This window comes from Choloepus didactylus, chromosome 1 (genome assembly GCF_015220235.1).
Source record: "Choloepus didactylus isolate mChoDid1 chromosome 1, mChoDid1.pri, whole genome shotgun sequence".
NCBI classification, from domain to species: Eukaryota; Metazoa; Chordata; class Mammalia; order Pilosa; family Megalonychidae; genus Choloepus; species Choloepus didactylus.
The window spans coordinates 204,891,548-204,919,225 of record NC_051307.1 but is presented as its reverse complement, the minus strand read 5'-3'; the positions used below and the strand labels follow the sequence as shown (position 1 = coordinate 204,919,225).

At 41.7% G+C, this 27,678-nt stretch overlaps 1 protein-coding gene across 2 annotated transcripts in view; it reads left to right on the top strand.

Moving 5' to 3' along the window:
• The window catches only part of POC1A (POC1 centriolar protein A), a 111,125-nt gene that overhangs the window by 39,205 nt on the left and 44,242 nt on the right, over nt 1-27,678 (top strand). For both annotated transcript variants that reach the window (XM_037797615.1, XM_037797620.1), the window contains one exon: nt 26,839-26,907. In XM_037797615.1, the coding sequence (XP_037653543.1) occupies nt 26,839-26,907 (69 nt within the window). The remainder of the gene's footprint in view (nt 1-26,838; nt 26,908-27,678) is intronic.

Here is a 27,678-nt window from a genome sequence, read left to right as displayed (position 1 = left end):
TCAGCTGAGGAGCCTGACCATATGTGCCACATGCGGAGTCTCTGATTGGCCACACTTCCCGTCGGCCCTGTTAAAGGCCCTTTGTTTTTTGTGGGATTGGAAGTGGACGCTGTTTACAAGTTTATTATGGGCCTGAAGAATTCTGGTGCTTCTCTCCCACAGTCCTGGCTTTAGGATTCTGAGCTCTTCAGGGCCATTCAGGGGTGCAGCTGGGAACTGGGAGGCTCCTGCTCCCATTGGGCTGGGGCCTGGGTGCCATGTGTACTATACCAGGACAGCTCCTTGTCTGCAGCTGGGGTTTCTGTAGAGTATTGCTGAGTGGCAAGACAGAGCATGGTGGGCCCCTGGCTGGGTCTGCCCTGTGCCCCCTCAAGAGCCAGTGGGGTGGCTGCAGGCTTCCAAACACAGCCCCGAGCAGACTTCAACAGCTTGCCTTTGCCTGGGCAGTGGGGGTGGGACAGAGAGGATCTGCCCCTTCTAAGTAGAGAATGGACAGTCAGGAGATGCTGCCATCCTGCATGTGCCAGTGTCCTCTCTCCTCAGCCTGTACCCCCTGGGAGCATCAGAGCTATTTCTCTCTCAGTTTCTTGGGCTGGTAAAGAGCCGGCACCAGTCCCCTCCATCAGTATCATCTTTGGCTGAGGCCAAATGCTGGGATGTGTTTGGCTGGGGAGGGTTCATGGCAACCTTGTCTTGGAGTGACGATGCCCAGCTTTCTAAGGAAATATCCTGGTATTCCCAGGAACAAACACCCTGTACACCCCCACCCCTCCCACCCCCGTTTCTGGCTTTGAAAAACCATGGGAGCTCTCCCATCTTGTGCAGCTGAATCATGTTGAGTTTCGGGAGGCTGCAGACAGGGGAGGAAAGGGCTTGGCTTTGGGGTCAGACCATTCTCAGCTTTGCCTCTTACTGTGTGACATTGGGCAAGGCCATGGCTCTACTGAGCCTCTTCTGTCATAAGTTAGAGTGACATCTTGTATCTGCCTTGTAGTAAGAGAGGACATGTCTAAGGTGCCCAGCTCCAGGCCTGGCACACAGTAGGTCCTCCCAGACATGAGCCTCCCTCCAGTTCAGCTCTTTAAAAGGCCATTAAAAGTTTCTCTTACAGGCCTGGGCCTGGCATTGAGTGGGCAGTCAGTGTTAGCAAAATGCGTCCATGGTGGGAATATCCCTAATGACTTAGTCACCCCATAGATTGTCAGCCTCTCCCCATCTGGGGTGAGGGGATTGCCCATTTCCCCTCTTCCCACCTACCTATAGAGTTTCTTGGGGATGGGGCCAGGGGGGTGGGGTGGGCAGCCCTTGTCTGGATTTTTGCTTTGTTTAGGGTTATTCTCATCCCCCAGAGCATCCTCTTGGCTTCTCTTTTGTCATGCAACTCCTGAATCTGTCCCCCAGGTGGGAGGACTGAGGTGACTACCCTGACCCAGACATGCTCATTCCCACCAGCTGCCTTTAGCCAATGGCTTCAGGGCCATTTTCACAGGTTTGTGGCTGTGCCTTGGCTGGTGCCTGGGTCTGCAGGTCCATTTGCAGGGCCCCTTTTCTAGCCTGACTCCTGGAGGATGGGCTGGGGTATCAGGAACCCATGTGATGGCATTGGGGCTGGCTGGGGGTGCCAGTGCCCTTTCTGAGAGACGCTGTAAAGTCTCATGGGATTGCTATAGCCATGACAATGAAGCACTTGCTTCATTGCTGGGTTTAATACAGACGTTGGGATGTCGGAGGTGCAATGCAGCCTCATCATCCCACCCCACTCCCTCATTTTAAGGAACAGAAGACCAGCCAGGAGAAGAGAAAGGCTTTCCTTTCATCTATAGTTGTTCAGAGCCTTGTGCCCTGAGCAAGGCCCTCATGGCTCTCTGTGGCTTGAAACACAGATTTATTTTTCTGTATTTTCTGAAACATAGTCTTGAGCCATGCTCATTTGGTTTAAGTCCCCTAGAGCTATTTGGGAGAGCGTGGTAGGCGGGATGTGGGTGGGAGTTAAATCTGGTGTTTGTGGCTGTGCAGTTGGTGTGCATGTCGCCGAGCGACTGAACTGTGTGGGGAGTGATGGGCACATGGCTCCATGCACCCCAGCTGGTCTGTGCCTGGACCCAGACCCCACCTAGGGCTGCACTCTGCACGAGGGTGTGCTCTGAGGCTCGACTGGTGGAAATTACAGGCTCAGAGGGCCCACGGATGTTTTCTGAGCCCTTGTGCCATGACAGGATCTAGGCCAGGGCTAGGGAAGCAGCAGCAAAGGAGGCTTGCCCTTGCAGAGGGCAGGTGGCTTGGGTGGAAAGAAGCTCTTGAAACCTGCCTCTCCTCCCTCGTTTCTTTGAGTGTTCTGTGGTTCTTGTCCATCATTTCATGTTGGAGAATTGTTTCGATGTTCAGGAGGTTCCTGCCTGGCTTGGATGGTTGGCTGCGTCCTGGAAGAGGTGAGGGGACAAGAAGGGAAAGAGCAGCTCATTCGGACCACCCTGAGGCAATCAAGGGTTCTGCCTGTCCTCATCCCTGTCAATAACCCAGGGTTGAGGGCTAGGAGTGGATGTCTGCAGCCAAGTTGGGAGAGCATCTTGGCATTCCTGGATAGCAACTCCTACACGGGCTGCTTCTTTGCCCACTGGGTTGTGATGGTTCTGTGGGCGGCCACTTGGACACAAGACCCCAGCCCTGTGGCACAGTGCTGGGCATACAGCCGACGCTTGGTAGATGAGTGCAGGAGCCAACTTGGTGGGGATTTGTACAAGAAGCAGCCCAGTGGGCTGGGTTACAGTTTTCCTGTCTGGACACAAAGGTGAGAGACCAGAGCGCTCACACTCGGGCCTTCTTGGTCTCCATGTCTGTTTGATGGGGGCACCATTTTGTGCCCAATCTTATTTTACCTCTGACTCAGGGAGCAAGTAGATTAAGAGTCCTATTTGTCTCCCAGCAGGCTGTATGTATGACAGCCAATGAAAAACATCTCAAAACCCATGGGAGGTGGGGGGAAGGAGGGAAGGTGCCTGGCTGTGCCTTTGCCAGCATGCCTGTCATGGGGAACAATGGTCAAAATTCAAATGTGCGGTAGGGGGCCCTCAATCAGTCAGGTGGAAGAGGGTGGAGGAGGATGGAGAGGTCTGGAAAAGCTGCTGGCGGCAGTGGAGTGAGAATTGTCATTAGGTGGTAGGCTTGCTGGTTTTGGTTCGGTTTTTACTTTCTCCATCAATGCTTTGCCATTTGAGAGTGAGGAAGCTGTGCAGCATGGGTCACTTGGGTCTAGAGATTGGCAAGGGAGAGGCAGCATTTGGTGAAATGACTGAGTGTGGTTGTAGCCAAGCTCAAGGGGCAAGTGTGGCTGAGCAGGAGGGTGGGTGGGTGGGATGCCAGACTGTATTCAGTGCTCAGGATTGATTAAGCAGATCACCTTGCAAAAGTCCGACTTGCCAGATGAGGAGAGGGAGGCCCTGGTTGAGTCTGTGAAGCATCTCTGCCAGTGGACCTGCCTGGAGTCAGATGGAGACCAGGGTGTCAGGCAGGTGGTCACCTCAGGTTTGGGAATGAGTTGGAATCCACAGTGCTGAAGGCCCAGCTAAGGAGCAGGAGTCACACTCAGGAGTCACTGTGGAGACTCCTGGATTTTGCCTATGGGAAGAAACAGCTTGGCAACATCCCTGCCCTGAACTAGTGTCCTGAATAATCAAGAGTGAATAATTAAATAATGGGAATAAGCTAACCATTGATTGAAGATAGATCAATCTCAAAGAAGGTTTTTATCAGTGATAAAAAGAGACTCCCTCCAAACTCCTAAAACCTGGTGAATTAGGAGAGGAAATATGGGAAGATGGTAGAGTAGGAATCTCAGTCCCTCCACCAAAACAACTATTGAACTGGCAGGAACTCTCTGAGTTAGCTCTTTTGGAACTCTGCCATATAGTAGAACACTGTGCAGCATCCAGGGAAGAGCTGGAGGAAGGGGGTGGTAAATCATGGTAAGTATCATTGATTTTCACCCTCTGTGCAGCCACTACAATCTCCTACTCCCCATCCCCCAACCCCATGGCAGACAGCAGAGAGGGCTGCAGCCTGAGCTCCTGGTGCAGCTTGCTGGGGCCAGGGTGGGCTATAAGGATCTAGTCATCCCAAATCTAGGGGTGTATGGGCTGATCACTGGTCACAGCTTTTGATCAGCTACTTCAGTTCTGAGAGTGGCCATTGTTCCAACCCCTTTCAGGAAAAAGCAGCAGAGAAGTCTTAAAGAGGCAGCACCCTTCTCTCTCTCTGTCTCTGTCTCTGTCTCTCTTCAGTCCCCCATTGAGAGTAAATATAGTTTGGAAAGTCACAAATTGACAGCTCTAGCCCTCAGCAGGAGCAGGAGCAGCAACAACAAAACCTAGAAATCCCAGAGGAGTGGGAGAACTAGATTTCCAGAGTTATAATAAGATAATACTCAGAATCTGCAGGGCTCAACAAAAATTAAAAAACATACTAAGAAACAGAAAAGTATGGCCCATTCATAGGAAAAAAAGAATTTGACAGAAACCTTCCCTGAGGAAGCTCCTGCATTGGAACAATTAGTCAAAGACTTTCAATCGACTGCCATAAATAGGTTAAGTAAGCTCAAGGAATCCATATACAAAGAACTAAAAGAAATGAGGAAAATGTATGAACAAAATAAAGAGGAACCAACAAATTTTGGAGCTGCAAAGTATAGTAAGTGAAATGAAAAATTCTAGAGACAGATTCACCAGCAGATGTGAACAGGCAGAAGAAAGGATTAGCAAACTTGAAGATGAGACTATTGAAATTATCCAGTATGAGGAGCAGAAAGAAAATGAAGAAAAATGAACAGAGCCTGAGGGACCTGTGGGTCACCATCAAGCATACCAACATATACATCTTGGAGTCCCAGAAGGATAAAAAAAGGGAGAAAGGGGGAGAAAAAGCATTTGAAGTAATAATGGCTGGAAATTTCCCAAATATGATGAAAGACATAAATGTACACTTTCAGGAAGCACAATGAACTCCAAGACACATTAAAGCAAATTTACCAAAATCCAAAGACAAAGAGAGGATTTTGACAGCAGCAAGACAGATTTGTTACATACAAGGGATCCCCGCTAGGATTTAACAGTGGATTTCACATCAGAAACCATGGAGGCCAGAGGACAGGGGAGTGACATATTTAAAGTCCTTAATTAAAAAGCTGGAAGCAAGAATGCTATATCTGTTGAAATTATCCTTCAAAAATAAAGGAGAATTTAAGACATCTATATATTATCAAAAGCTGAAGAGTTCATTACCAGAAGATCTACTCTACAAGAAATGCCAAAGGGAGACCTTTATGCTGAAATAAAAGGACACTAGACAGTAATTCAAAGCCGTAAATAGAAATAAAAAGCACTGGTAAATGTAACTGCATAGATAAGCATAAAATCCTGTATTATTGTACTTTTGATTTGTAATTGCTTTTTCCCCCTTAAATGATTTAGGCAAAGATGTAAAAAATATCTAAGTCTATGTTAATGGGCATGCAGTATATAAAGATGTATCTGAGACAATAACAATATAAAGGGGGAGAGAGTGAGATATATAGGAGTAGGGAGTTTGTGTCTTACTGACTAGGTTGGTACCAGATGGGCTAAGTTATCATTACTTTAAAATGTTAATGATAACTAAAAAGGTAACCACTAGGAAAATAACTAAAAAACATGGAGAAAAAGAAAGAAGAAGGGAATCAAAAGGGTACACTGCAAAAAGCATCTAAATACCAAAAAGAAAAGAAAAAGAAAAAGAAAAAGAAAAAAAAGGGGCAGAAATGAAGTAATTGAAGAACAAAATACATATAGAAACCAAATAGCTAAATGGCAGAAGTAAATCCTTCCTTTTCAGTTATTAAGTATCAACAGATTAAATTCCTCTACCAAAAGGCAGGGATTGGCAGATTGGATGAAAAAACAAGGTCTATCTATATGCTCTCAACAAGAAACTCACTTTATGTACAAAGACGCAAAGAGGTTGAAATAAAAGGGTGGAAAAAGATATTCCATGCAAACAGTTATCAAAAGAGAGCAGAGTGGCTATAAGCCAAAAAGGAGACAAAGAAGGATATTATATTTTGATAAAAGGTTCAATCCAGCAAGAAGAAATAATGATTATGTACCTCACAACAGAACCCCAAAATATATGAAGCAAAAATGGACAGAATTGAAGGGAGAAATAGTCCTACAAATAATCAGTGAAGGCTTCAATACACCACTTTCAATAATTGATAGAATGTCTAAACAGAAGATCAATAAGGAAATAGAGGACTTGAACACTATTAACCAGGTGACCTAATCGAAATACATAGAACACTCCACTCAACAACAGCAGAATACACATTTTTCTCAAGTGCACATGGAGCATTTTCCAGGATAGACCACATGTGAGGCCACAAATTGAATCTTTTTTTTTTTTGACAACGATTTCTGATTTATTTTTCCATAAAATGTTTTTATAAGCTATCTGCTCATGCCAGTACAGCAAAACATATCAATATATATTTATAGCACAATAATAAGTTTACTTTGGTATTAATAGGTAATGTTTTTAATGTACTTTTATTGAAATATATTCACATACCATACAATCATCCAAAGTGTACAACAGTTCACAGTTTCATCATATATTTGTGCATTCAGCACCACATCAATTTTTGAACATTTTCATCACTCCAAAAAATAAAGATGAAAGTAAGAATAAAAATAAAAGAGAAAACACAAAGCATACCATAACCCTCCTCCCGAGAGCTCATTTATTTTTTTTAAATTGAAATATATTCACATACCATACAGTCATCCAAAGTATGAAACAGTTGTTCACAGTATCATCGTATAGTTGTGCATTCATCACCATAGTCAATTTTTGAACATTTTCATTACTCAAAAAAATAAAAATAAGAATAAAAATAAAAGTAAAAAGAACACTCAAAACGTTCCCCTTCTCCATATTATTCATTTATTTTTTTGTCCCCATTCTTTCTACTCATTTATCCATACTCTGGGTAAAGGGGGTGTGAGCCATAAGGTTTTCACAATCACATAGTCACACCATATAAGCTATATAGTTATACAATCACCTTCAAGAATCAAGGATACTGGATTGCAAATCAACAATTTCAGATATTTCCTTCTAACTATTCTAATAAACTAAAATCTAAAAAGAGATATCTGTATAACACGTAAGAGTTACCTCCAGAATGACCTCTCAACTCCATTTGAAATCTCTCAGCCACTGAAACTTTATTTTGTTTCAATTCTTTTCCCCCTTTTGGTCCAAAAGGCTTTTTTAATTGCACAATGCAGGGTCCAGGCTCATTCCCGGGAGTCACGTTCCACATTGCTAGAGAGAATTATACCCCTGGGAGTCATGTCCCACGTAGGGGGGAGGGTGGTGAGTTTACCTGCCAAGTTGGCTTAGAGAGAGAGGCCATATCTGAGCAACAAAAGAGTCCCTCTGGGGATGACTCCTAGGCATAATTATGAGTAGGATTAGCCTCTCCTTTGCAATATCAAGCTTAGTAAGGGCAAGCCCCATGATCAAGGTATTGGCCTATTAAGCTGGTGGTCCCCAAAGCTTGCGAGAATATCAGGAATTCCCCAGCTGGGGAAGTTTGATATTTCTACGTTTTTCCACAGTCCCTCAAGGAGGCTTTGCAAATACTTGTTATTCTCTGCCCAAATTACTCTGGGTTGTATCAGGATTTCATGCTAACCTGTACAAACAAGGTCTCACTCCTTAGTCAGGGTTCCAGGTAATTATGACATTGAGTAAACTGTCCATATAAGTTAAATTATATAGTGTGCTATAGAAAATATAGATTTTGCACCATATAACCATCTCTTCCTTTGGTCCCACACAGAAGTCTAAGTTTTAAAACATGGTTAGTATCATCCTGTACCCTTTAGTCAGATCTACCCCAATCTCAAACAAGTCTATTTCGTTTATATCTCCAATCAAAGTCTGATCTTTTCAGCCTATTTAGCAGTTGATTCATCGGGCAATGCCAGCACTCAAAACTGCTGAATTCTGGCTCTGAGTCCCAGGTGCCACACAGACACCTGGAGCTCCAGGGACCGACCACGTCACACACAGCTCAGAATCTCAAAATTTAGAAATAACTGTTACAACTCATGAATAAATGTGACTGCCGCAAGAGCTCACAATCCAGGAACCCCTATATAAGCCTTCCTCTTCTAGCCCATGTTCCCAGATTCAATTCTCAGAGTTCACACATTGTTAATAGTCTATATTAGTGAGGCATTATAATGTTTATCCCTTCATTTCTGGTTTATTTCATTCAACCTACCATCTCCACGGTCCATTCACTTCACTGCACACCTCATAACCTTACCCATTCTAGCTGTTTCCTCATGCGAAAACATTCTTTTATTTGTATATTTAATCACACTCATTGACCACTCTAAGTTTCACTAAGTTATACAGTCCCAGTCTATGTTCTATCTTTACTTCTGGTGTCATGCAGACTCCTAACCTTCGTCTTTGAACTGTATTCACAGTCATTTTTTTTCAGTGTACTTACAATATTGTGCCACCATCACAGTACTGTGCTATCCATTTCTAGATCTACACAATGAATCCTCTAGAACATTCTATACTCTCAACATCAAAAGTCCAATTTCGATCCTTTCTATCTCCTGATATCTTCATTTTCCACACTTTTCTCCAAATCTCTCCTCTCTTTTCCTATCTGTCTGTAGCAGTCCCTTTAGTATTTCCTGTAGAGGAAGTCTCCTGTTCATGAACTCTCCCAGTGTCTGTTTATCTGTAAATATTTTAAACTTGCCCTCATTTTTGAAGGATGGTTTTCCCGGATATAGGATTCTTGGTCGGCAGTTTTTCTCTTTCACTATCTTGAATATGTCATACCACTGCCTTCTCGCCTCCATGGTTTCTGCTGAGAAATCCATACTTAGTCTTATCAAGCTTTTCTTGTATGTGATGGATTGCTTTTCTCTTGCTTTCAGAATTCTCTCTTTGTCTTTGACATTTGAAAATCTGATTAGTAAGTGTCTTGGAGTAAGTCTGTTTGGATCAATTCTGTTTGGGGTATGCTGTGCTTCTTGGACTTGTAATTTTATGTCTTTCATAAGAGTTGGGAAATTTTCATTGATTATTTCTTCTAATCCTTCTTCTTCTTTTCCCTTCTCTTCTTCCGGGACTCCTATAACACGTATATTTGTGTGCTTCATGTTGTCATTCATTTCCCTGAGACCCTGCTCATATTTTTCCATTCTTTTCCCTGTCTGTTCCTTTGTGTGAAGGATTTCAGATATTCTGTCCTTCATCTCACTGAGGCTTTCTTCTGCCTCTCCAAGTCTACTATTGTATGTTTCCATTGTGTTTTTCGTCTCTTCTATTGTGCCTTTCATTCCCATAAGTTCTGCCATTTTTTTTCAAGCTTATGAATTCTTCCTTATGATTACCCAGTGTCGTCTTTATATCCTTTACGTCTCTTGTCACATTCTCTCTTTACATCATTGATTCAATTTAAAAGATTTGTTTGAACATCTATAATTAGTTGTTTCAATTCCTGAATCTCAGTTGAAATGTTAGTTTCCTCCTTTGACTGTGCCCTATCTTCCCATTTCCTGATGTGGCTCATGATTTTCTGCTGTCTCGGCATGTGGTTTTCTTGATTGGTTTACTCTGGAGGTTGTTTTCTCTTGTTTGCATAAGGTTTTCTTGTTGGTTGACTTTGGTCTCTATCTTTTCTTTGTTTCTTTCCCTGGCCGGTTGTCAGATTGGCTCTGTCCCCAAGTCTTCCCCCCAAAATCAGGCACTCATTGTGGCCTGCCACAGGAATGGGAGGTAGGCACTGGGCACCCCAGCAAGTTCACTGTGTGTGGTAGTACAAATCTGCTGGCCTCCAGTAGTGCTCTGTTTTCCACCAGCTAGCAAGACATAAGTTTGTTTTGGGTCCCTGCTTTAACAGTTGGGTCTTCCCTATTTCTCAGTCATAACAGGGCTGGGTTTCCATATAGGGCATATGGACCAGCTCCTATGTTCCTAAGAAAGGGTTCTTGCACTTTCTGGACTGTCCAGCAGATGGTGCTGTTTGGTAACTTAATGGTCCTCAGAGGCTGCTCTGCCTTGGAGCTGGCTGCCAGCTGCTCCATCCCTCAAGCATAGGGGAAGGGCTTTCAGAACCAGGGCTGGAAACACATCTCTGTCAGTGTTTTCTCAGTCTTTTTGTCTCTCACTGATCTGGGCCTTGAAATGTCCTCTCCTATTTACCAGGTCTTCAAACAGTGAGGGTATTTTTCACTGCTATGAGATTTTAAAATTTGTGTCCCTGGTGGGAGGGGTCCTGTCTGCCGTTTCTGTGCCTTTCCCACACAGAGACCGAGTGAGGGGGAGGGGAAAGGACCAGTTGGTCTGGGATGGAAAATTCCTACCTGATGTTTCTTCTTTTTCTTCAGTTCAGCATTTGCGGGGTCTTACTCCAGTCTATATCCTCTTCCAGAGTTTCAAACAATTCAGAATTGTCCTTTTTTTTTTTGTTTAATCTCTGGAGAGAAGTTTTCAGTAGCTGTTTATGTCACCATGTTGATGATGTCATCTCCCACAAATTGAATCTTAATAAATTTCAAAATATTGAAATCATACAAAGTATCTTCTTGGATCATAATAGAATAAAGCTAGAAATCAATAATAGAAGGAAAACTGGAAAATTTACAAATGTGTGGAAATTAATACAATATTAAACAACCAGTGGGTCAAGGAAGAAATCACAAGGGAAATTAAAAAATATCTTTAGGTGAATGAAACAGAAAATACAGCACACCAAAACTTGTCAGATGCAGTAAATGTAGTGCTGAGAGGAAAACTTAGAGCTCTAAATGCCTACATTAAAAAAGAAGAAAGAGCACAAACCAATAACCTAAATTCACACTTAAAGTAGAAAAAGAAGAGCAATCTAAACTGAAAGTTCATAGAATTAAGGAGATAAGTAAAGATTAGAGCAGAAATAAATGTAATAGAGAATATAAAAATAATAGAGAACTTAAAAAAAAACAAAATTTTTTTTAAAGACCAATAAAATTGACAAACATTTAGCCAGACTGACAAAGAAAAGGAGAGAATACAAATAACTAAAGTTAGGAATTACCGGCCTTACAGAAATAAAAAGGATTATAAGAGGGCACTGTGAACAATTATATGCTAACAAATTAGAAAACTTAGATGAAATGGACAAATCCCTAAAGACATGCAAATTTCCTAATCTGATGCAGGAAAAAAATAGAAAATCTCAACTATCTCTGACAAAGAGATTGGATCAGTATTCAAAAACCTCCCAACATAGAAAAGTTGAGACTGGATGGTTTCACTGCTAAATTCTGCCAAGCATTTAAAGATTTAGTGTTAGTCCTTCTCAAACCCTTCTGAAAAATAGAAGAGGAGGATTACTTCCTCACTTATTCTACATGGCTAGTATTATCCTGATACCAAAGCCAGATAGAGAGCATGAGAAAAGAAAATTTCAGACCAGTATCCCTTGTGAAGATAGATGCAAAACTACTCAAGAAAATACTGGCAAACCAAATCCAGTGTTACATTAAACGGATCATATACCATGTTCAAGTGGGATTTATTTCAGGAATGCAAAGATGGTTCAACTTACGAAAATCAAGGAATGTAATATACCACATGTTCTGGTTTGAGGCTGTTATGTACCCCACAAAAGGCCATGTTCTGTTAATCCATTCTTATGGATGCAGACCTATTGTGGGTGGGACCTTTTGATTAGGTTGTTTCCATGGAGATGTGACCCAGACCATACAAGGTGGGTCTTAATCCCCTTGCTGGAGTCCTTTATGAAAGAATAAAAGACAGATAAAACTCAGACAGCTCAGAGAAGCTAAGAGATGAAATCCAGAGTTTGCACTGGAGAAGCTAAGAGAGGACCCACAGACACTAAGAAGGAAACACTCAGAGACATTTTGGAGAGAGCTTAGAACTGAAGCCAGGAGAGAAGGATCAGCAGACGTCGCCATGTGTCTTCCCATGTGACAGAGGAACCCTGGATGCCAGCTGCTTTTCCTCAGAGGAGGTACCTTCCTCTTGATGCCTTAGTTTGGACATTTTCATGAACTTAGAACTGTATATTTGTAACCAAATTAAATCCCCATTGAAAAAGCCAACCCATTTCTGGTATATTATATTTCGGCAGCTTTAGCAAACTGAAACAGCACATTAATAGAATGAAGGGGGAAAAAAACTCACCTGATCTTCTCAATTCACACAGAAAAGGCATTTGACAAAATCCAACATCCTTGCATGATAAAAATACTCAGAAAACTAGGAATAGAAGGCAACTTTCTCAACATGATAAAGGGCATTTATGATAAAACCACTGCAAATATCATACTCAATGGTGAAAGACTGAAAGCTTTCCCCCTAAGATCTGGAACAAGACAAGGATGCCCTCTGTCATCACTGTTACTCAGTACTACTGGAAGTTCTAGCCAGAGCAATCAGACAAGAGAAAGAAAAAAAAAAGGCACTCAAATTGGAAAGAAAGAAGTCAGATTATCCCTATTCACAGGTGACATGATCCTATATATAGAAAATCCCAAAAGAATCCACAAGAAAACTACTAGAAGTAATAAATAAATTCAGCCAAGTTGTAGGATACAAGGTAAACATGCAGAAGCCAGATAGGTTTCTATACATCAGTAATGAACAATCTGAAAGGGAAATCAAGAAAACAATTCCATTCACCATAAAATCTAAAAGAGTAAAGTACATAGGAATAAACTTAATCAAGGAGATAAAAGACTTGTGTACTGAAAAATACAAAACATTGCTGAAAGAAATTAAAGAAGACCTAAATAAATGGAAAGATGTCCTGCATTCATGGATTGGAAGACTTGGTATTGTTAGGATGTCAATACTGCCAAAAGTGATGTATAAATTCAAGGCAATCCATGCAAAAATTCAGCAGCTGCTTTTGCAGAAATGGAAAAACTGGTCCTCTGATTGAAATGGAATTGCAATGGGCCCTTCCGGACTTTGAAACTTTCTACAAAGCTACAGTAATTAAAACAATGTGCTACTAGCATTAAGAAAGACACATAAGACCAATAGAATAAATTTGAGAGTCCAGAAATAAATCCACACATCTGTGGGCAGTTGATTTTCAACAAGGGTGCCAAGTCCATTCAATGGGAAAAGAATAGTCTCAAAAAATGCTGCTGCTACAAAGAAGGGAGAAGGGTGAATCAACCAACCTCACCTGGGTGAGTCATCTATGGTCAAGCATCCATTAAGGAGGAAAGAGGGGAGGGTTGTAAAACAGTTAATAAAAATTACAAAAGGAAAAAAAATCTGTAAAAGCAGATTGCCCCATAGTGCCAGGGCGTCTCGCCCTTCACCTCTTTCTTTGTGAGAGTGCCCACATGTTCCTCTCACATGAGTTCTTTTTTTTTTTTTTTTTTTAATTTTTTAAATTGAGATTGTTCACATACCATACAATTATCCAGAGATCCAAATTGTACAATCAGTTGCCCCAGGTACCATCAGACAGCTATGCATCCATAACCACAATTAATTTTTTTCAATTTTTACAACATTTTCATTATTCCAGAAAAGAAATAAAGACCAAAAAGAAAACTCAAATCCTCCCATACCCCTAACCACCCCCCCTCCATTGTTGACTCATAGTATTGGTATAGTATATTTGTTACTGTTGATGAAAGGATGTTAAAATACTACTAACTGTAGTATGTAGTTTGCAGTAGGTATATATTTTTTCTGACTTATTCCACTCAGTATAATGCCCTCAAGGTTTCTTCATCAATCCATTTTTTTTAAGATGGCTTTGTTTACACACCATACATTCCGTCCTAAGTAAACAATTGATGGTTACCTGTATAGTCACATATTTATGTATTCACCACTATCTAAGGACATCTCCGTTTCTTCCACAAAGCAGGAGGAAGAGTCAAAGAAGGTAGAGAGACAGGAGAAAAAGAAAAAAAGAAAGAGAGAGAAACAAAACAAAATATGACAGCTAGGAAGCAACAAAAGGAAAGATAGCATTAAACTAAAGTAGAATAAAGAGTCAGACAACATTACCAATGCCAAAAGTCCCATACCCCTCCCTTATGCCCCCTTCTTAAAGACATTTAGCTTTGTTATATTGCCTTTGTTACATTAAAGGAAGCATAATACAATGTTTCTGTTAATTATAGTCTCTAGTTTGCATTGATTGTATTTTTCCTACAGTACCTCCCTATTTTTAACACCTTGCAAGGTTGACATTCATTTGTTCTCCCTCATGAAAAAACATATTTGTACATTTTATCACAATTGTTGAGCACTCGAGGTTTCACTGAGGTATATAGTCCCAGTCTTTATCTTTCCTCTTTCCTTCTGGTGTTCCACATTCTCCTAACCTTCCTCTTTCAACCATACTCACAGTCATCTTTGTTCAGTGTACTTACATTGCTGTGCGACCATCACCCAAAATTGTGTTCCAAACCTCTCACTCCTGTCTTTTCCTATCTGTCTTTAGTTCTCCCTTTAGTGTTTCCTGTAGAGCAGGTGTCTTGTTTCACAAATTCTGTCATTGTCTATTTGTCAGAGAATATTTTAAACTCCCCCTCATATTTGAAGGACATTTTTGCCAGATATAGGATTCTTGGTTGGTGTTTTTTCTCTTTCAGTATCTTAAATATATCACCCCACTTCCTTCTTGCATCCATGGTTTCTGCTGAGAAATCTGCACATAGTCTTATCAAGCTTCCTTTGTATGTGATGGAACACTTTTCTCTTGCTGCTTTCAGGATTCTCTCTTTGTCTTTGATGTTTGATAATCTGATTATTGAATGTCTTGGCATAGGATTATTCAGATATATTCTGTTTGGTGTGCACTGTGCTTCTTGGATCCATAATTTTATGTCTTTCATAAGAGATGGGAAATTTTCATTGATTATTCCTCTATTATTGCTTCTGCCCCCTTTCTCTTCTCCTTCTGGGACACCCATGACACATACATTCATGCGTTTCATGTTGTTATTCAGTTCCCTGAGAGATTGCTCATATTTTCCACTCTTTTCCCTATCCATTCTTTTGTGTGTAGGCTTTCGGGTGTCTTGTTCTCCGGTTCCTGAGTGTTTTCTTCTGCCTCTTGAGATCTGCTATTGTATGTCTCCATTGTGTCTTTTGTCTCTTGTGTTGTGCCTTTCATTTCCATAGATTCTGCCAGTTGTTTTCTCGAACTTTCTATTTCTACCTTATGTATGCCCAGTGTTTTCTTTATAGTCTTCATCTCTTTTGCCATATCGTCCCTAAACTTTTTGGATTGATTTAGCATTAGTTGTGTGCATTCCTGTATCTCAGTTGAAGTGTAAGTTTGTTCTTTGACTGGGCCATAACTTTGTATTTCTTAGTGTAGGTTGTAGTTTTCTGTTGTCTAGGCATCTGGTTTCCTTGGTTACCCCAATCGGTTTTCGCAGAGTAGAATGGGCTCAGGTCCCAGAAGGAGGAAATATTCAGTATCCAGTTTCCCTGAGGGTATGTCTTAGAATATTGAGACACCCTGTGAAGCCTCAAGCCACTGTGATTTTCCTAACCTGCCCAGCAGGTGGCACCTGTCAGCCTGTCACTCCCAACTGGTGTAAGGAGGTGTGGCCTTTGGCTGTTTTCCCCGAGGCTCTGGGGTCTGGTTCTGAAAGGAAGGTGGATAGTAGAGCTGGGCACCACCTCTTTCCTCTTAAGGAAGGTACACTCCCTAGGGAGTTTTCATTTACATTTAAAGGTTCTTTGTCTCTCTGACTCTGCTATCTCCACCCTTGTCTGGGTCAGAGCTCTGCGAGTTGAAAATGGCTGAGGCTTTCTCCATTGCAGAGTACTGCAAACTGAAAATGGCTGAAGCTTTCTCCACTGAGCTGCTCAGGTTGAGAGAGAAAAACAGACAGAAAGCCCCCTTTCAGGGTCAGTCCACAGCCCCCACTTTCACCTGACAGCCAGAGATATCACTCAGTCCTCTGGGCTCCCCCTACTAAGACAGAGAAATGCCCTGGCTCTTCAAGGTCAGTCGTCACTAAAAGCCTCTATCTGCTTAAATTGAACAGTCCACATTTGCTGATTAAAATCCCAGCTGGAGCTGGACTGAGGTATATTCACTTGTCCAGAGAGTGCTGCTCTCTCTCACAGCGAGGGTTTGCAGTTTGGGCTGCCATGGGGGGAGGGGGCTCCCTGCTCAGGTTTGCAGTTTCTACTGACAGATTCCACGCTGCAATCTCAGGCATTGCTTCCAATCCAAGTTGGTGCACGATGTGTGGACAGTAACGGTTTTCCCCCAGCAGTTATTCCAGATCATATACTAGTTGTTCCTGGTTGTTCATTAGTTGCTCCTGGGGGTACTAACTAACTTCCACTCCTTTCTATGCTTTCATCTTCTTCCTTCTCCTCTCACATGAGTTCTTAATAAACTTTCTACCTGCTTTCTCAAAAAAGAAAAAAGAATGGTGCTGGGACTACTGGAGATCCACACACAAAAGAAAGAATGTCGACCCCTACCTGTCACTGTATATAAAATTAATTCAAAATGGATCAACAACCTAATATAAGAGCTAATACTATAAAACTCTTATAAGATAACATAGGGAAATATCTTTAGGACCTTTTAATAGGCAAAGGATTTTTAAATTTTACACCAAAGCACAAGCAACAAAAGAAAAACTGGACAAAATGGGCTTCGTCAAAATTTAAAACTTTCGTGCATCACAGGACATTAAGAAAGTAAAAAGACAACCTACAGATTAGGAGAAAATATTTGTAAACCATATATATGATAAGCGTTTAATATCCTGAATATATAAAGCATTCCTACATCTCAAACAATGTAAAGACAAACAACCTAATTATAAAAATGGACGAAAGACAGATAAGCCCTGAAAGCCAGAGGTACCAGTCTCTCTAAGAACATCAACCAATTTCAGTCCTCTACCCCATAAGGTCAACACCCCTTTCCAGCAAGAAGAAGTTAAAATGGTCATTGTCCAGATATCCCTAAGATTGAGAGAATGATAAAATGAGAGGGAGGAGGTAAAACTGAGAAATTAGGATTTTACAAATGACTGTGACTACTGACTCATTATATAGATATTTCTTTTTAGTTTCTGGTATTTGGGAATAGCCAGAAGGAAATACGTGAAGTTGTTGAATTGTAATCCAGTAGCCCTGTTCTTTGATAATGATTGTATAACTATATAGCAAATATAGCAAATTTCAAAGAATGTTATGGGTTTCTTCAGAATTCTATGGAAAAGCAGTTTTTAACCATACTTTTATCCATGCACCTTTTTCTTAACAATGAAATAGTTTACAAAAAAGAATGTAAACAGTTTGTGATCTTACCAGTTGGACTTTTACCTCCCAACGGGAGGGTTCATGTTGTGATTAGTTGAGTGAAAACCACGCAGTAAAACTTGCCGATGCAGTCTGTTGCCAGTAATGTTTCTTGTGTGTGCCATTAAACCACCTCTGGATGAGTGGGGGAAGCATTCACTTTTTAATTGTATTTGGAATTAATTGTTGCTGTGTACTAAGAATTTGACCCAAGTAAAATCCCACCATGTGTTAAAAAGTCCTCTAGTTTAATCACTTTCCCAATCTTCAGGGAGGTCTAGGCAGTGACCACCCTAACTTGTTCATGTTGTAAAGGGATGTCGACATTATGGGAAAAGGGGACACATCTGGTTGATATTCTTGAAGAGGCTATTGTCTCTAGGTTTTGGGACTTAGCTGGCGTAGGAGTTTTCTGGAGGATTTAACCTTCTGAAGAATAAACTTAGTGAGAGAAATTTTTATAAAGTCTCAAATAAGGATCCGGGAATTTAGGGTTTTCAGGACTATGGTTGACTTGAGCTTATTGTACTGTGGCCATTTGGCATATCTACCTGAAGCCTGCATAGGAGCAACTTCCAGGACAGCCTCTTGATTCTATTTGAATTCTCTTAGCCACTGAAACTTTATTTTGTTGCCTTTCTTTTTCTCCTTTTGGTCAAAAAGGCATTCTTAATCCCTTGATGCCAGGGTCAGGCTCATTCCCAGAATCCGTGTCCCACGTCGCCAGGGAGTCATTCATCTTGGGGGTCCTGTCCCATGTCAGGGGAAGGGTGATGAATTTATTTGCAGCATTAGGCTTAGAGAAAGTCCATATTTGAGCAACAAAAGAGGTTCTCTATAGGTGACTCTTAGGCATAATTATAGGTGGGCTTAGCCTCCCCTTTACAAATATAAGTTTCACCCAAGCAAGCCTGAAGATCGAGGGCTTGACTTCTAAAGTAGTGGGTTCCTAAGTTCACATAACATATGTTATGTCCATGATAAGCCATCCATATTTCACATTATCATCACTTGGTTGTACAATCCTCATCACTCTCCATTTTAAACAATTCTCATGACCCAAAACACCTCGTATCTCCTTTCAGCCCTTAATTATTTGTCCCTAGTATTTGTGTGGTACTAGTAAGGTATTCCTATTAATTATAGTCCCTAGTATGCAATAGGTAGATTTTTCCAATATACCATTCTGTTCTCAGTTCTCTGTACTTAGAAGTATATCATGCAAGCACCTATCCTTTTTGTAGTGCTCATCTGTGGAATACATGCCTTTAAACAACCCCTTTCAATCCTATTTGCCTTCAGTATAGCTCTGATACTTATAATCCCATTAACAGTCATCACCCCATCCATTCCCATACCTTTGAATTCCCCATCATTAACATATCTGAACATACTAGATTATCATTCGCCCTCCACTAACTTCTGTCTATCACTAGGTCTCCAGTATTCTACATTATAAAATATTGATTTTACATTGCTCAGGTGGTAACATATAGTAGCTCCCCTTTTGTGTCTGATTTATTTCACTCAGCATTGTATCTTTTTTTTTTTTTTTTTTTTTTTTTAAAGAGACAAGCTGGCCTAAGTTTGATATTCCTGAGTTAACAGATACTGAGGTGAGCATATTCAACCAAATGGGGAAGAAAAGTCTGTTAAAATTAAAATCATAAGCAAAGATACAGTTTTACCAATGTTAATAAAAAATATTTAACCCTTAAAAAGCAGCTCTTTAAAAATAATAAAATTAGAACATTTTCATATGGTTGACATGTGCCTTCAATTTTTAAGCTTCAAAATCATCATGTTGTTAAAAAGGGATACCTAATGGTACCAGAAGAGCCTAAGAGAAAGGAAGAAATATGATTAAAATGCATTATTTTATTAAGGGAGATAAGTTACTTAGAGGAGAACTGGCTACAAGCAAAAGGAAGGAACATGTTAGAAAGTGGGTCTGTTAGTAGGAGAGAGAGACACTATTACTACTAAAGGCTCCTCCCAACAAGTATTCAGATTCCAGGATCCCATTATTATTCCATGTTTCAAAAATGGGTCAGATTTGCTAGTCAAAGGGCCACGAAGACCCAAAAGGATTCTTTCAGCTATCAACCAAGAGTCTTGAGGTCTTCTCTCAGCCAAGGTGTCCAGTGAAAACATAATTTACTTTTCAGATTCCCCTGGAGGATTGAAAAGTCTCTTTCACATTGCATCACCATGCTGCCTGCTCTTGTTTCTCTTTGCCACATACTCATTCTTTAAGCATTTTCTCATCTCCTCATCAAGGTCATTGCAATGACCAAAAAATTTCAGAATGTTGTGCCTACTTGCAGCCACACTGGGAAGGCTAAAGTGCTATTCACTCGCGAAGACTCCCAAAGCCAGGCCTCCTCCACACCGGGCAACAACTCCCGCGACCTCCAGCATTGTGTCTTCAAGGTTCATCCATGTTACCATATGTCTAAGGACCTTGTTCCTTCTTACTGCTGCCTAGTATTCCATCGTATGTATATACCACATTTTGTTTATCCACTCGTCTTTTGAAGGACACTTGGATTGTTTCCATCTCTTGGCAATTGTGAACAATGCCGCTATGAACATTGGTGTACAGATGACTGTTCATGTCACTGCTTTCAGATCTTCAGGGTATATACCAAGAAGTAGAATTGCCAGATCGTAGGGTAAATTGATACCTAGTTTTCTTATGGTCTTCCAGGGTGGCTATACCATTATACATTCCCACCAGCAATGAATAAGAGTTCCAATTGCTCCACATCCTCTCCAGCATTTATTGTTTCCTGTTTGTTTAATGGCAGCCATTCTTATTGGTGTGAGATGATATCTCATTGTGGTTTTGATTTGCATTTCCCTAATAGCTAGTGAAGATGAACATTTTTTTCATGTGTTTTTTAGTGATTTGTATTTCCTTTTCAGAAAAATGCCTTTTCATATTTTTTGCCCATTTTATAATTGGGCTGTTTGTATTATTGTTGTTGAGTTGTAGAATTTCTTTCTTTTATGCTTGATTTCAGTCTCTTGTCAGATATATGGTTTCCAAATGTTTTCTCCCATTGAATTGGCTGCCTCTTCACCTTTTTTGACAATGTTTTTTGTCACAGGAACTTTTGATTTTGAGGAGTTCCCATTTATGTATTTTTTCGTTTGTTGTTTGCACTTTGGGTGTAACTCTAAGAAATTATCTCATTACTAGGTCCTGATGATGTTTCCCTATATTATCTTCTAAGAGTTTTATTGTGCTGTCTCTTTGCTGGACACATAGGTTTTTTTTTTTGTTTTTTTTTAATCTTCATTTTATTGAGATATATTCACATACCATGCAGTCATACAAAACAAATCGTACATTCGATTGTTCACAGTACCATTACATAGTTGTACATTCATCACCTAAATCAATCCCTGACACCTTCATTAGCACACACACAAAAATAACAATAATAATAATTAAAGTGAAAAAGAGCAATTGAAGTAAAAAAGAACACTGGGTACCTTTGTCTGTTTGTTTGTTTGTTTCCTTCCCCTATTTTTCTACTCATCCATCCATAAACTAGACAAAGTGGAGTGTGGTCCTTATGGCTTTCCCAATCCCATTGTCACCCCTCATAAGCTACATTTTTATACAATTGTCTTCGAGATTCATGGGTTCTGGGTTGCAGTTTGATAGTTTCAGGTATCCACCACCAGCTACCCCAATTCTTTAGAACCTAAAAAGGGTTGTCTAAAGTGTGCATAAGAGTGCCCACCAGAGTGACCTCTCAGCTCCTTTTGGAATCTCTCTGCCACTGAAGCTTATTTCATTTCCTTTCACATCCCCCTTTTGGTCAAGAAGATGTTCTCTATCCCACGATGCCAGGTCTACATTCCTCCCCGGGAGTCGTATTCCACGTTGCCAGGGAGATTCACTCCCCTGGGTGGACACATAGGTTTTGATGTGTTGTGTTGTTGTTTTCATTTGTCTCTAGATATTTACCTATTTCTCTTGCAATTTCTTCTTTGACCTACTGATTGTTTAAGAGTGTGTTGTTTAACCTCCATATATTTGTGAAAGATCTGGTTCTTTGGTGAATAATTTCAGTCTTTTAAAAATTTTTAAGACTTGTTTTGTGCCCCAGCATATGATCTATCCTGAAGAATGTTCCATGGGCACTAGAGAAGAATGTATATCCTGGTACTTTGGGATGTAACAGTCTATATATGTCTTTTAAGTCTAATTTATCATTTATCATTCATTTATCATATTGTTTAGGATCTCATTTTCCTTATTGGTCATCTGTCTAGTTGTTCTATCTATAGAAGAGAGCAGTGTATTGAAGTCTCCCCCTATTATTGTATTCCTCCCTTCAGAGTAGCCAATGTTTTTCTCATGTATTTTGGAGCTCCTTGATTGGGTGCATAAACAGTTATGATTGTTATTTCTTCTTGGTGAATTGTCCCTTTTATTAATACATAGTGTCCTTTTTTGTCTCTTTTGACATATTTGGATTTAAAGTGTATTTTGTCTGATATTGGTATAGCTACCCTGCTTTCTTTTGGTTGTAGCTTGCATAGAATTTTTTTCCCTCTTTTCACTGTCAGTTTCTTTGTGCCACAGGGTCTAACGTGAGTCTCTTGTAAACTGCATATTAGTGGGTCGTATTTTTTAATCCATTCTACCAGTCTGTATCTTTTAATTGGAGAGTTTAATCCATTCCTTACCGTGAAAGGAGTTCTTGAATCAGCCATCTTATCCTTTGGTTTTTAGTTGTTAGATCTATTTTTCCCCTTTCGTTTTTTCCTTTAAGTTACGCTTACTAATACTCTTCAGTTCTGTCCCCTCCTCCAGGTCTCTCTCCTGTCTTTTTTTCTCAGCCGGTAGAGCTCCCTTTAGTATTTCTTGCAGAGTAGGTCTGTTGTTAACAAATTTTCTTAGCATTTGTTTGTGAAAATTTTAAACTCTCCTTCAATTTTGAAGGGTTGGGAAGTTTCCCCCAACTAAGTCTTGAAACAGTCTTCCTAGCTGTTTACTCTTCTCTTAGTTAACCTACCTCTATTGTAAGTCTTAACATTGGGTAGAGTGGTAAATAAGAGGGGGTGGTTGGGGATGAACCTGGACCTGGCATTGTGGGGATGAGAAAGTCTTCTTGACCAAAAGGGGGATGAGAAGTGAAACAAAATAAAGTTTCAGTGGCTGACAGATTTCAAATGGAGTCGAGAGGTCATTCTGGAGGTTATTTTCATGCATTATATAGAGATCCCTATTTAGTTTTTAGTGTATTTGAATAGCTTGAAGGAAATACCTGAAACTGTTGAACTGCAACCTAGTAGCCTTGATTCTTGAACATGATTATATAACTTCGTAGCTTACATGGTGTGACTGTATGTTTATGGAAACCTTGTGGCTCATACTCCGTCTATCCATTGTATGGACAGATGAGTAGAAAAATGGAAACAAAAATTAAATGCATAATAGGGAGGATGGAGGCGATGGGATGTTTTGGGTGTTCTTCTTTACTTGTATTTTTATTCTTATTTCTATTTTTTGGAGTAATGAAAATGTTCAGAAATTGATTTTGGTGATGAATGCACAACTATACTATGGGTACTGTGAACAATTGATTGTACACTGTGGATGATTGTATGGTATCTGAATATATCTCAATAAAACTGAATTGAAAAATCAAGAGAGGGTGGTAAGGGGTGTGGGGTGTTTGGGGTTTTCTTGTTTCTTTTTCTTTCTTTTTCTGGAATAATGCAAAGTTCTGGGGATGATCATGGTATGAATGCACAATAATGTGATGATACTGTGAACCGTTGATTTTATCCTTTGGATGGATTGTATTATGTGTGAATATATCTCAATAAAATTTGATTTTAAAAATGGGCCAAAGATTTGAATAGACATTTCTAAGAAGACACTACAGTGGTCAAGAGATAAATGAAAAGATGCTCAACATCCTTAGTCATTAAAGAAATGCAAATTTAAATGCCATTGGGATACCACTTCACTCCTCTAGGATGGCTGTTACTGAAAAATGGAAAATAACAAGTGTTGTCAAGGATGCAGAGAAATAGGAACCCTCATATATTCTTAGTCCTCATGTAAAATGGTGCAGCCACCATGGAAAACAGTTTGGTGGTTCTTCAGAAAGTAAAACATAGAATTACCATATCACTCGGCAATTCCAATGCAAGGTATATACTCCAAAGAATTGAAAGCAGAGACTCGGACATATGTTTGTACACCAGTGTTCACTGCAGGATTATTCACAGTAGCCAAAATGTGGAAGCAACCCAAGTATCCTGAATGGTTAAAGAAAATGTGGTATGTCCTTATAATTTATTCAGCCATAAAAAGAAATGAAGTGCTGGTACATGGTTCAGCATGGATGTACCTTGAAGACATCATGTTGAGTGAATTAAGCCAGACAGAAAAGGGCAAATGCTGCCTGATTTCTCTTATAAGAAATACATATAATAAGCAAATTCTTGGAGATGGAAAACAGAATAATGGTCATTGGGTGTGGCAAGGGACGAATGGGGAGCTATTACTATTTGAGTATGAGTTTTGTTTTGTGACACTATTAGTAGTCTGGAAATAGTGGTGAAAGTTACATAATGTTGTCAGTGTACTTAATGTGAAAGAGTTGCCCTGTTAACATGGTTAAAATGATTTTTAATGTTACGTATATTTTACCACAATTAAAATAAAAAACAAGCCCAAATTGGAAGGTTTAAGGAAGAAATCAGAGTGGAAAATAAAAATTCATGAATGACTGACAATACTGCACATTGGAAATTTGTTGCATCTATTTAAGGTATGATCAGAGGCACATTTGTATCTTTAAATGAATGTATTTATTTAAAGCCACGAAAGACTGACAATAACTGAATGAAGAGCTCAATACAGGAAGCTGCAGAAAGGACACAGAGACAGTTAGGAACGTCTCTAGCCCATGTTTGTGGAGCAGTGAGCAGTCTGGCGTGGCTGCAGTGTGGTTGGGAGTATGACTCCTGGAGCCTAGGACCAGTGGTTCCCTGTGTGTCCTCACTGCTGTTCAGGGTCTCTTGTCCATTCTGCTGCCGGCTGCCTGGAAAGCACGGGCTCTGCCCCTACTGAGGTGTGCTCTGAGTGCCTCTGGGCTGCTTTTGTGTTCCCTGGACGAACAGGAGGCTAGTGGCAGGCCGTTCGTTCCAGGAGCATGGAGGCACCTACTCAGGAGCTGCCCAGCCCTCGGGTTGGTAAATGGGGCACCCTGCATTGTGCACTTGTGCCCGCTCCATTCCTGGAGTTTCCTGAGGCCTGGGCTTCCAGCACCTCTTGCCTGGATCAGGACTCCAAACACCTACCCTGCCAGGTTGCCCACTCCTTTTTCTGTGGTTCCCCAACTGCTGCTGCTTCTCCACCTCCAAGATCTTGTTCCCAAGTTGGCATGTGGTGGTTGAGGGAAGACAGGAAACAGAGTGACGCATGAGTTGTTTGGTCACTTAGTTGCAGTGACTTCCTAGAAACCTGCCATCAGTCAGCAAGCTCGGGGCAGGAGAAGAGCCCGTCTTCACTGGTGCTCCATGTGCTGGTTTCCTTCCGTTTTCTCTGTTCCCTCTTTGTTTTTCCTCAAAACGAATATAGTTTTGTTGTTTTGTTTTCTATTAATGTAGCAATGCCATATACTCATTTAACAAAAAAATCAAAGTATGGAAAATGAGAAAGATTTCAAAGAATCAAGTGGATCACCTGAAGTCACATGTTTCTCATAAATTCTTGTTATCCCTCTAGTGACTGTCCCCCTGAAAGGGTATCTGGGTGGCACCCACCCCAGACCTCACTCCAACTTAGCCCCTGCATGTGCAGCCAGGGTTATACAAAGGGCTCACACAGCCCCTCATGTATTGCACCTGGCCATCCTCGCTTCCCAGTGTACCTAGATCGTTGTTCCACATGAGTGCATGTGGATTTCACTCATCCTGTTGAGCAACAGCATGGGCTTCCCTGGGTGGTGGGAGGAGGGCCTGCTGGGGGGCCTGGCATGTGCCCTCACAACCCTTGTGGCTCTATCTGTAGAGAAAGCAGGTGATAGGCACAGGCTGGGGGCTTTGTCTTCATGTCCCCTCAGACCTTACTCCCCAACCTGGACATAGGGCCTTCAGGAGTGGTGAGGCAGACCACCCTGTGAGGCTTCAGTGGGTTCACGCAGGTAAAGTTCTCTGAGTGGGCCCGAGCACTTGGTATTAGCTGGTGTGTGCTCCTTTCTTCATCACCTTCATTATGGCACTTCCTAGCTTCCCTCCTGTCTGAGTCCAGGTGGCAGCTCTTGCCTGCCCCTCTCTCTCAGGTAGTAGAGGCCACACTTGTTCCATGACCTTTGAGTTTTTCTTGGGGTCCCTTTTCCAGCCCCAAACCTGCCTAGTTTTCTGACATTGAATGGAAGGTGCTTCTCAGTCTTTCTCTTGACTGCGGATCAGCCGCAGCTCCACTGCTAGGGTCACCGCACCTGGGCTCTTGGCTCCTGCTGCTCCCTGCGGTGGTCTGGAGAAATGGAGATGGTGTCAATGACAGTGGCCTTGGTGTGTTTATCTGGGAGAGAACCTCTTCTTGTACATGGTTTTGCTTGCCATAGTGAAAGTCTGACTGGGAGGAAGAGCTCATTTGTTAGGGTAGCTAAGTCTATTCTTCCTCTGCATCTTTCTGAGATGGTTTTTAGGCACTGAGGGACAAGCCCTCCCTCTTTAATAGGAGAGCACGCCCTCGCTCAAAGTCTGGTCAGCCAAATGCCCTCTGCGTGCTGCGTGCTGCCTGGCCTATGCCTGGCATTCTCTTTTCAGATGGTCATGCAGGCTTTCAGCCCCTGGGAAGCAGAGTGGACTGTCTCTTCCCAAGGCCTGAACCTAAGGAAGGTGACATGCATGTTGGAAGCATGCATCCTGTCACACCCCTGCTGAGGGGCCTCCACTAACTCCCTACCCAACCTCTTTCCCTGCCCTGGTTCAGGCCCTCCATGTCCCCTGGGCACTTTCTCTGCTCGTCCACTGACTCCTCCTTGGGCTCCCCACTTCTCTCATCAACAGCAGAGTGGAGTGAGGGAGGAGCATGGCCCCGTGCTTGGCCTGGGGTGAGTCGGTGCAACTGTCTGACCTCTAGCTCCTTGTTGGAAAAGTGGGGCTAATGATGCCAACCTGGCAGGGCATCGTTAGCTGTCCTTTTCAATCACCTCTGTCCACACACAGCCCTGTGGCCTGGCCTTTGTGCTATACATGGTGTTCGGGAACAGAGAAGTCTCAGCAGTGGGGCTGTGTCTTGCCTGTGTAGGCTTCTCAGCCAGAGATTGGGAAGGACTGCGCAGAATGAAGTTCTCAGCCCTTTATCCTGTTGTTGCTTTCATTCAGGAACTTCTAGTTTTCTTCCCATGCATTTAGAATCTAGAGTGACCTTTGGTTTTTGTTCTTTTTCATTTCTTATAGGGACCAGCCACCACTGTTGCTTTTTCAAGGACAGGAGAGTATTTTGCTTCCGGAGGTTCTGATGAACAAGTAAGTAAATAAGGAGTAGCCTGAGAAATCCCAGCTGATGCTAATCAGAATAGAACAGAAGGCTGGAGGCTGTCTCAGGGGTGGCCCAGGTTTCACCAGCTTCCATAGGTGAGTTTCAGTGGCCTCGAAGGCCCTGATGGAGCTTGGGTTGTAGGGGCTCAGACCCAGGGCCTTCGCCTCCCCATAGTGGGTCTCCTGCAGGTGCTGATCACATGGCAGCATCTGTGAACCCTCACTGCTCAAACCAGCATGGGTTGGGAGGAGTCTGGATTATTGTTGCCATGAAAAAGTTAAAACAATGTTTTTGAGTAACTTTTTTTTCCTGATTATAAACAAATGACTAGACGACAATAACTGGATATTGACAGTGAATCTGGTAATGTGGCCAGCGTGCAGGAGCTTCATAGCATCATCTCACTGAATCCTCGTGGCAGCCCCATGAGGCAGGCACTCATCACCCCATTCTGTAGGTGAAGAAACTGCGTCTCAGTAGGTGGCAGAGCTGGGACAGGCACGGGGCCCATCGGACTCAAGAGTCGTGGCCCTGACCTGGGAGCCTCGACTCCATTGTCCACTGGTCTTAGCTCCCTGGCCCACTTGTGCACTGATTAAAGGCCCAGCATTTTCAAACTTCTTGGTGAAACAGAGAGTACAGCATGCAAGAGGAAGTCCTATCCCTCCTTGTTGCCCCATGTGCTCTTTGCTCCAAGACTTTCAGCCCATCAGACCAGGTGCCTCCTGCATAGACGGCTGAGCATGGAGCATATATCT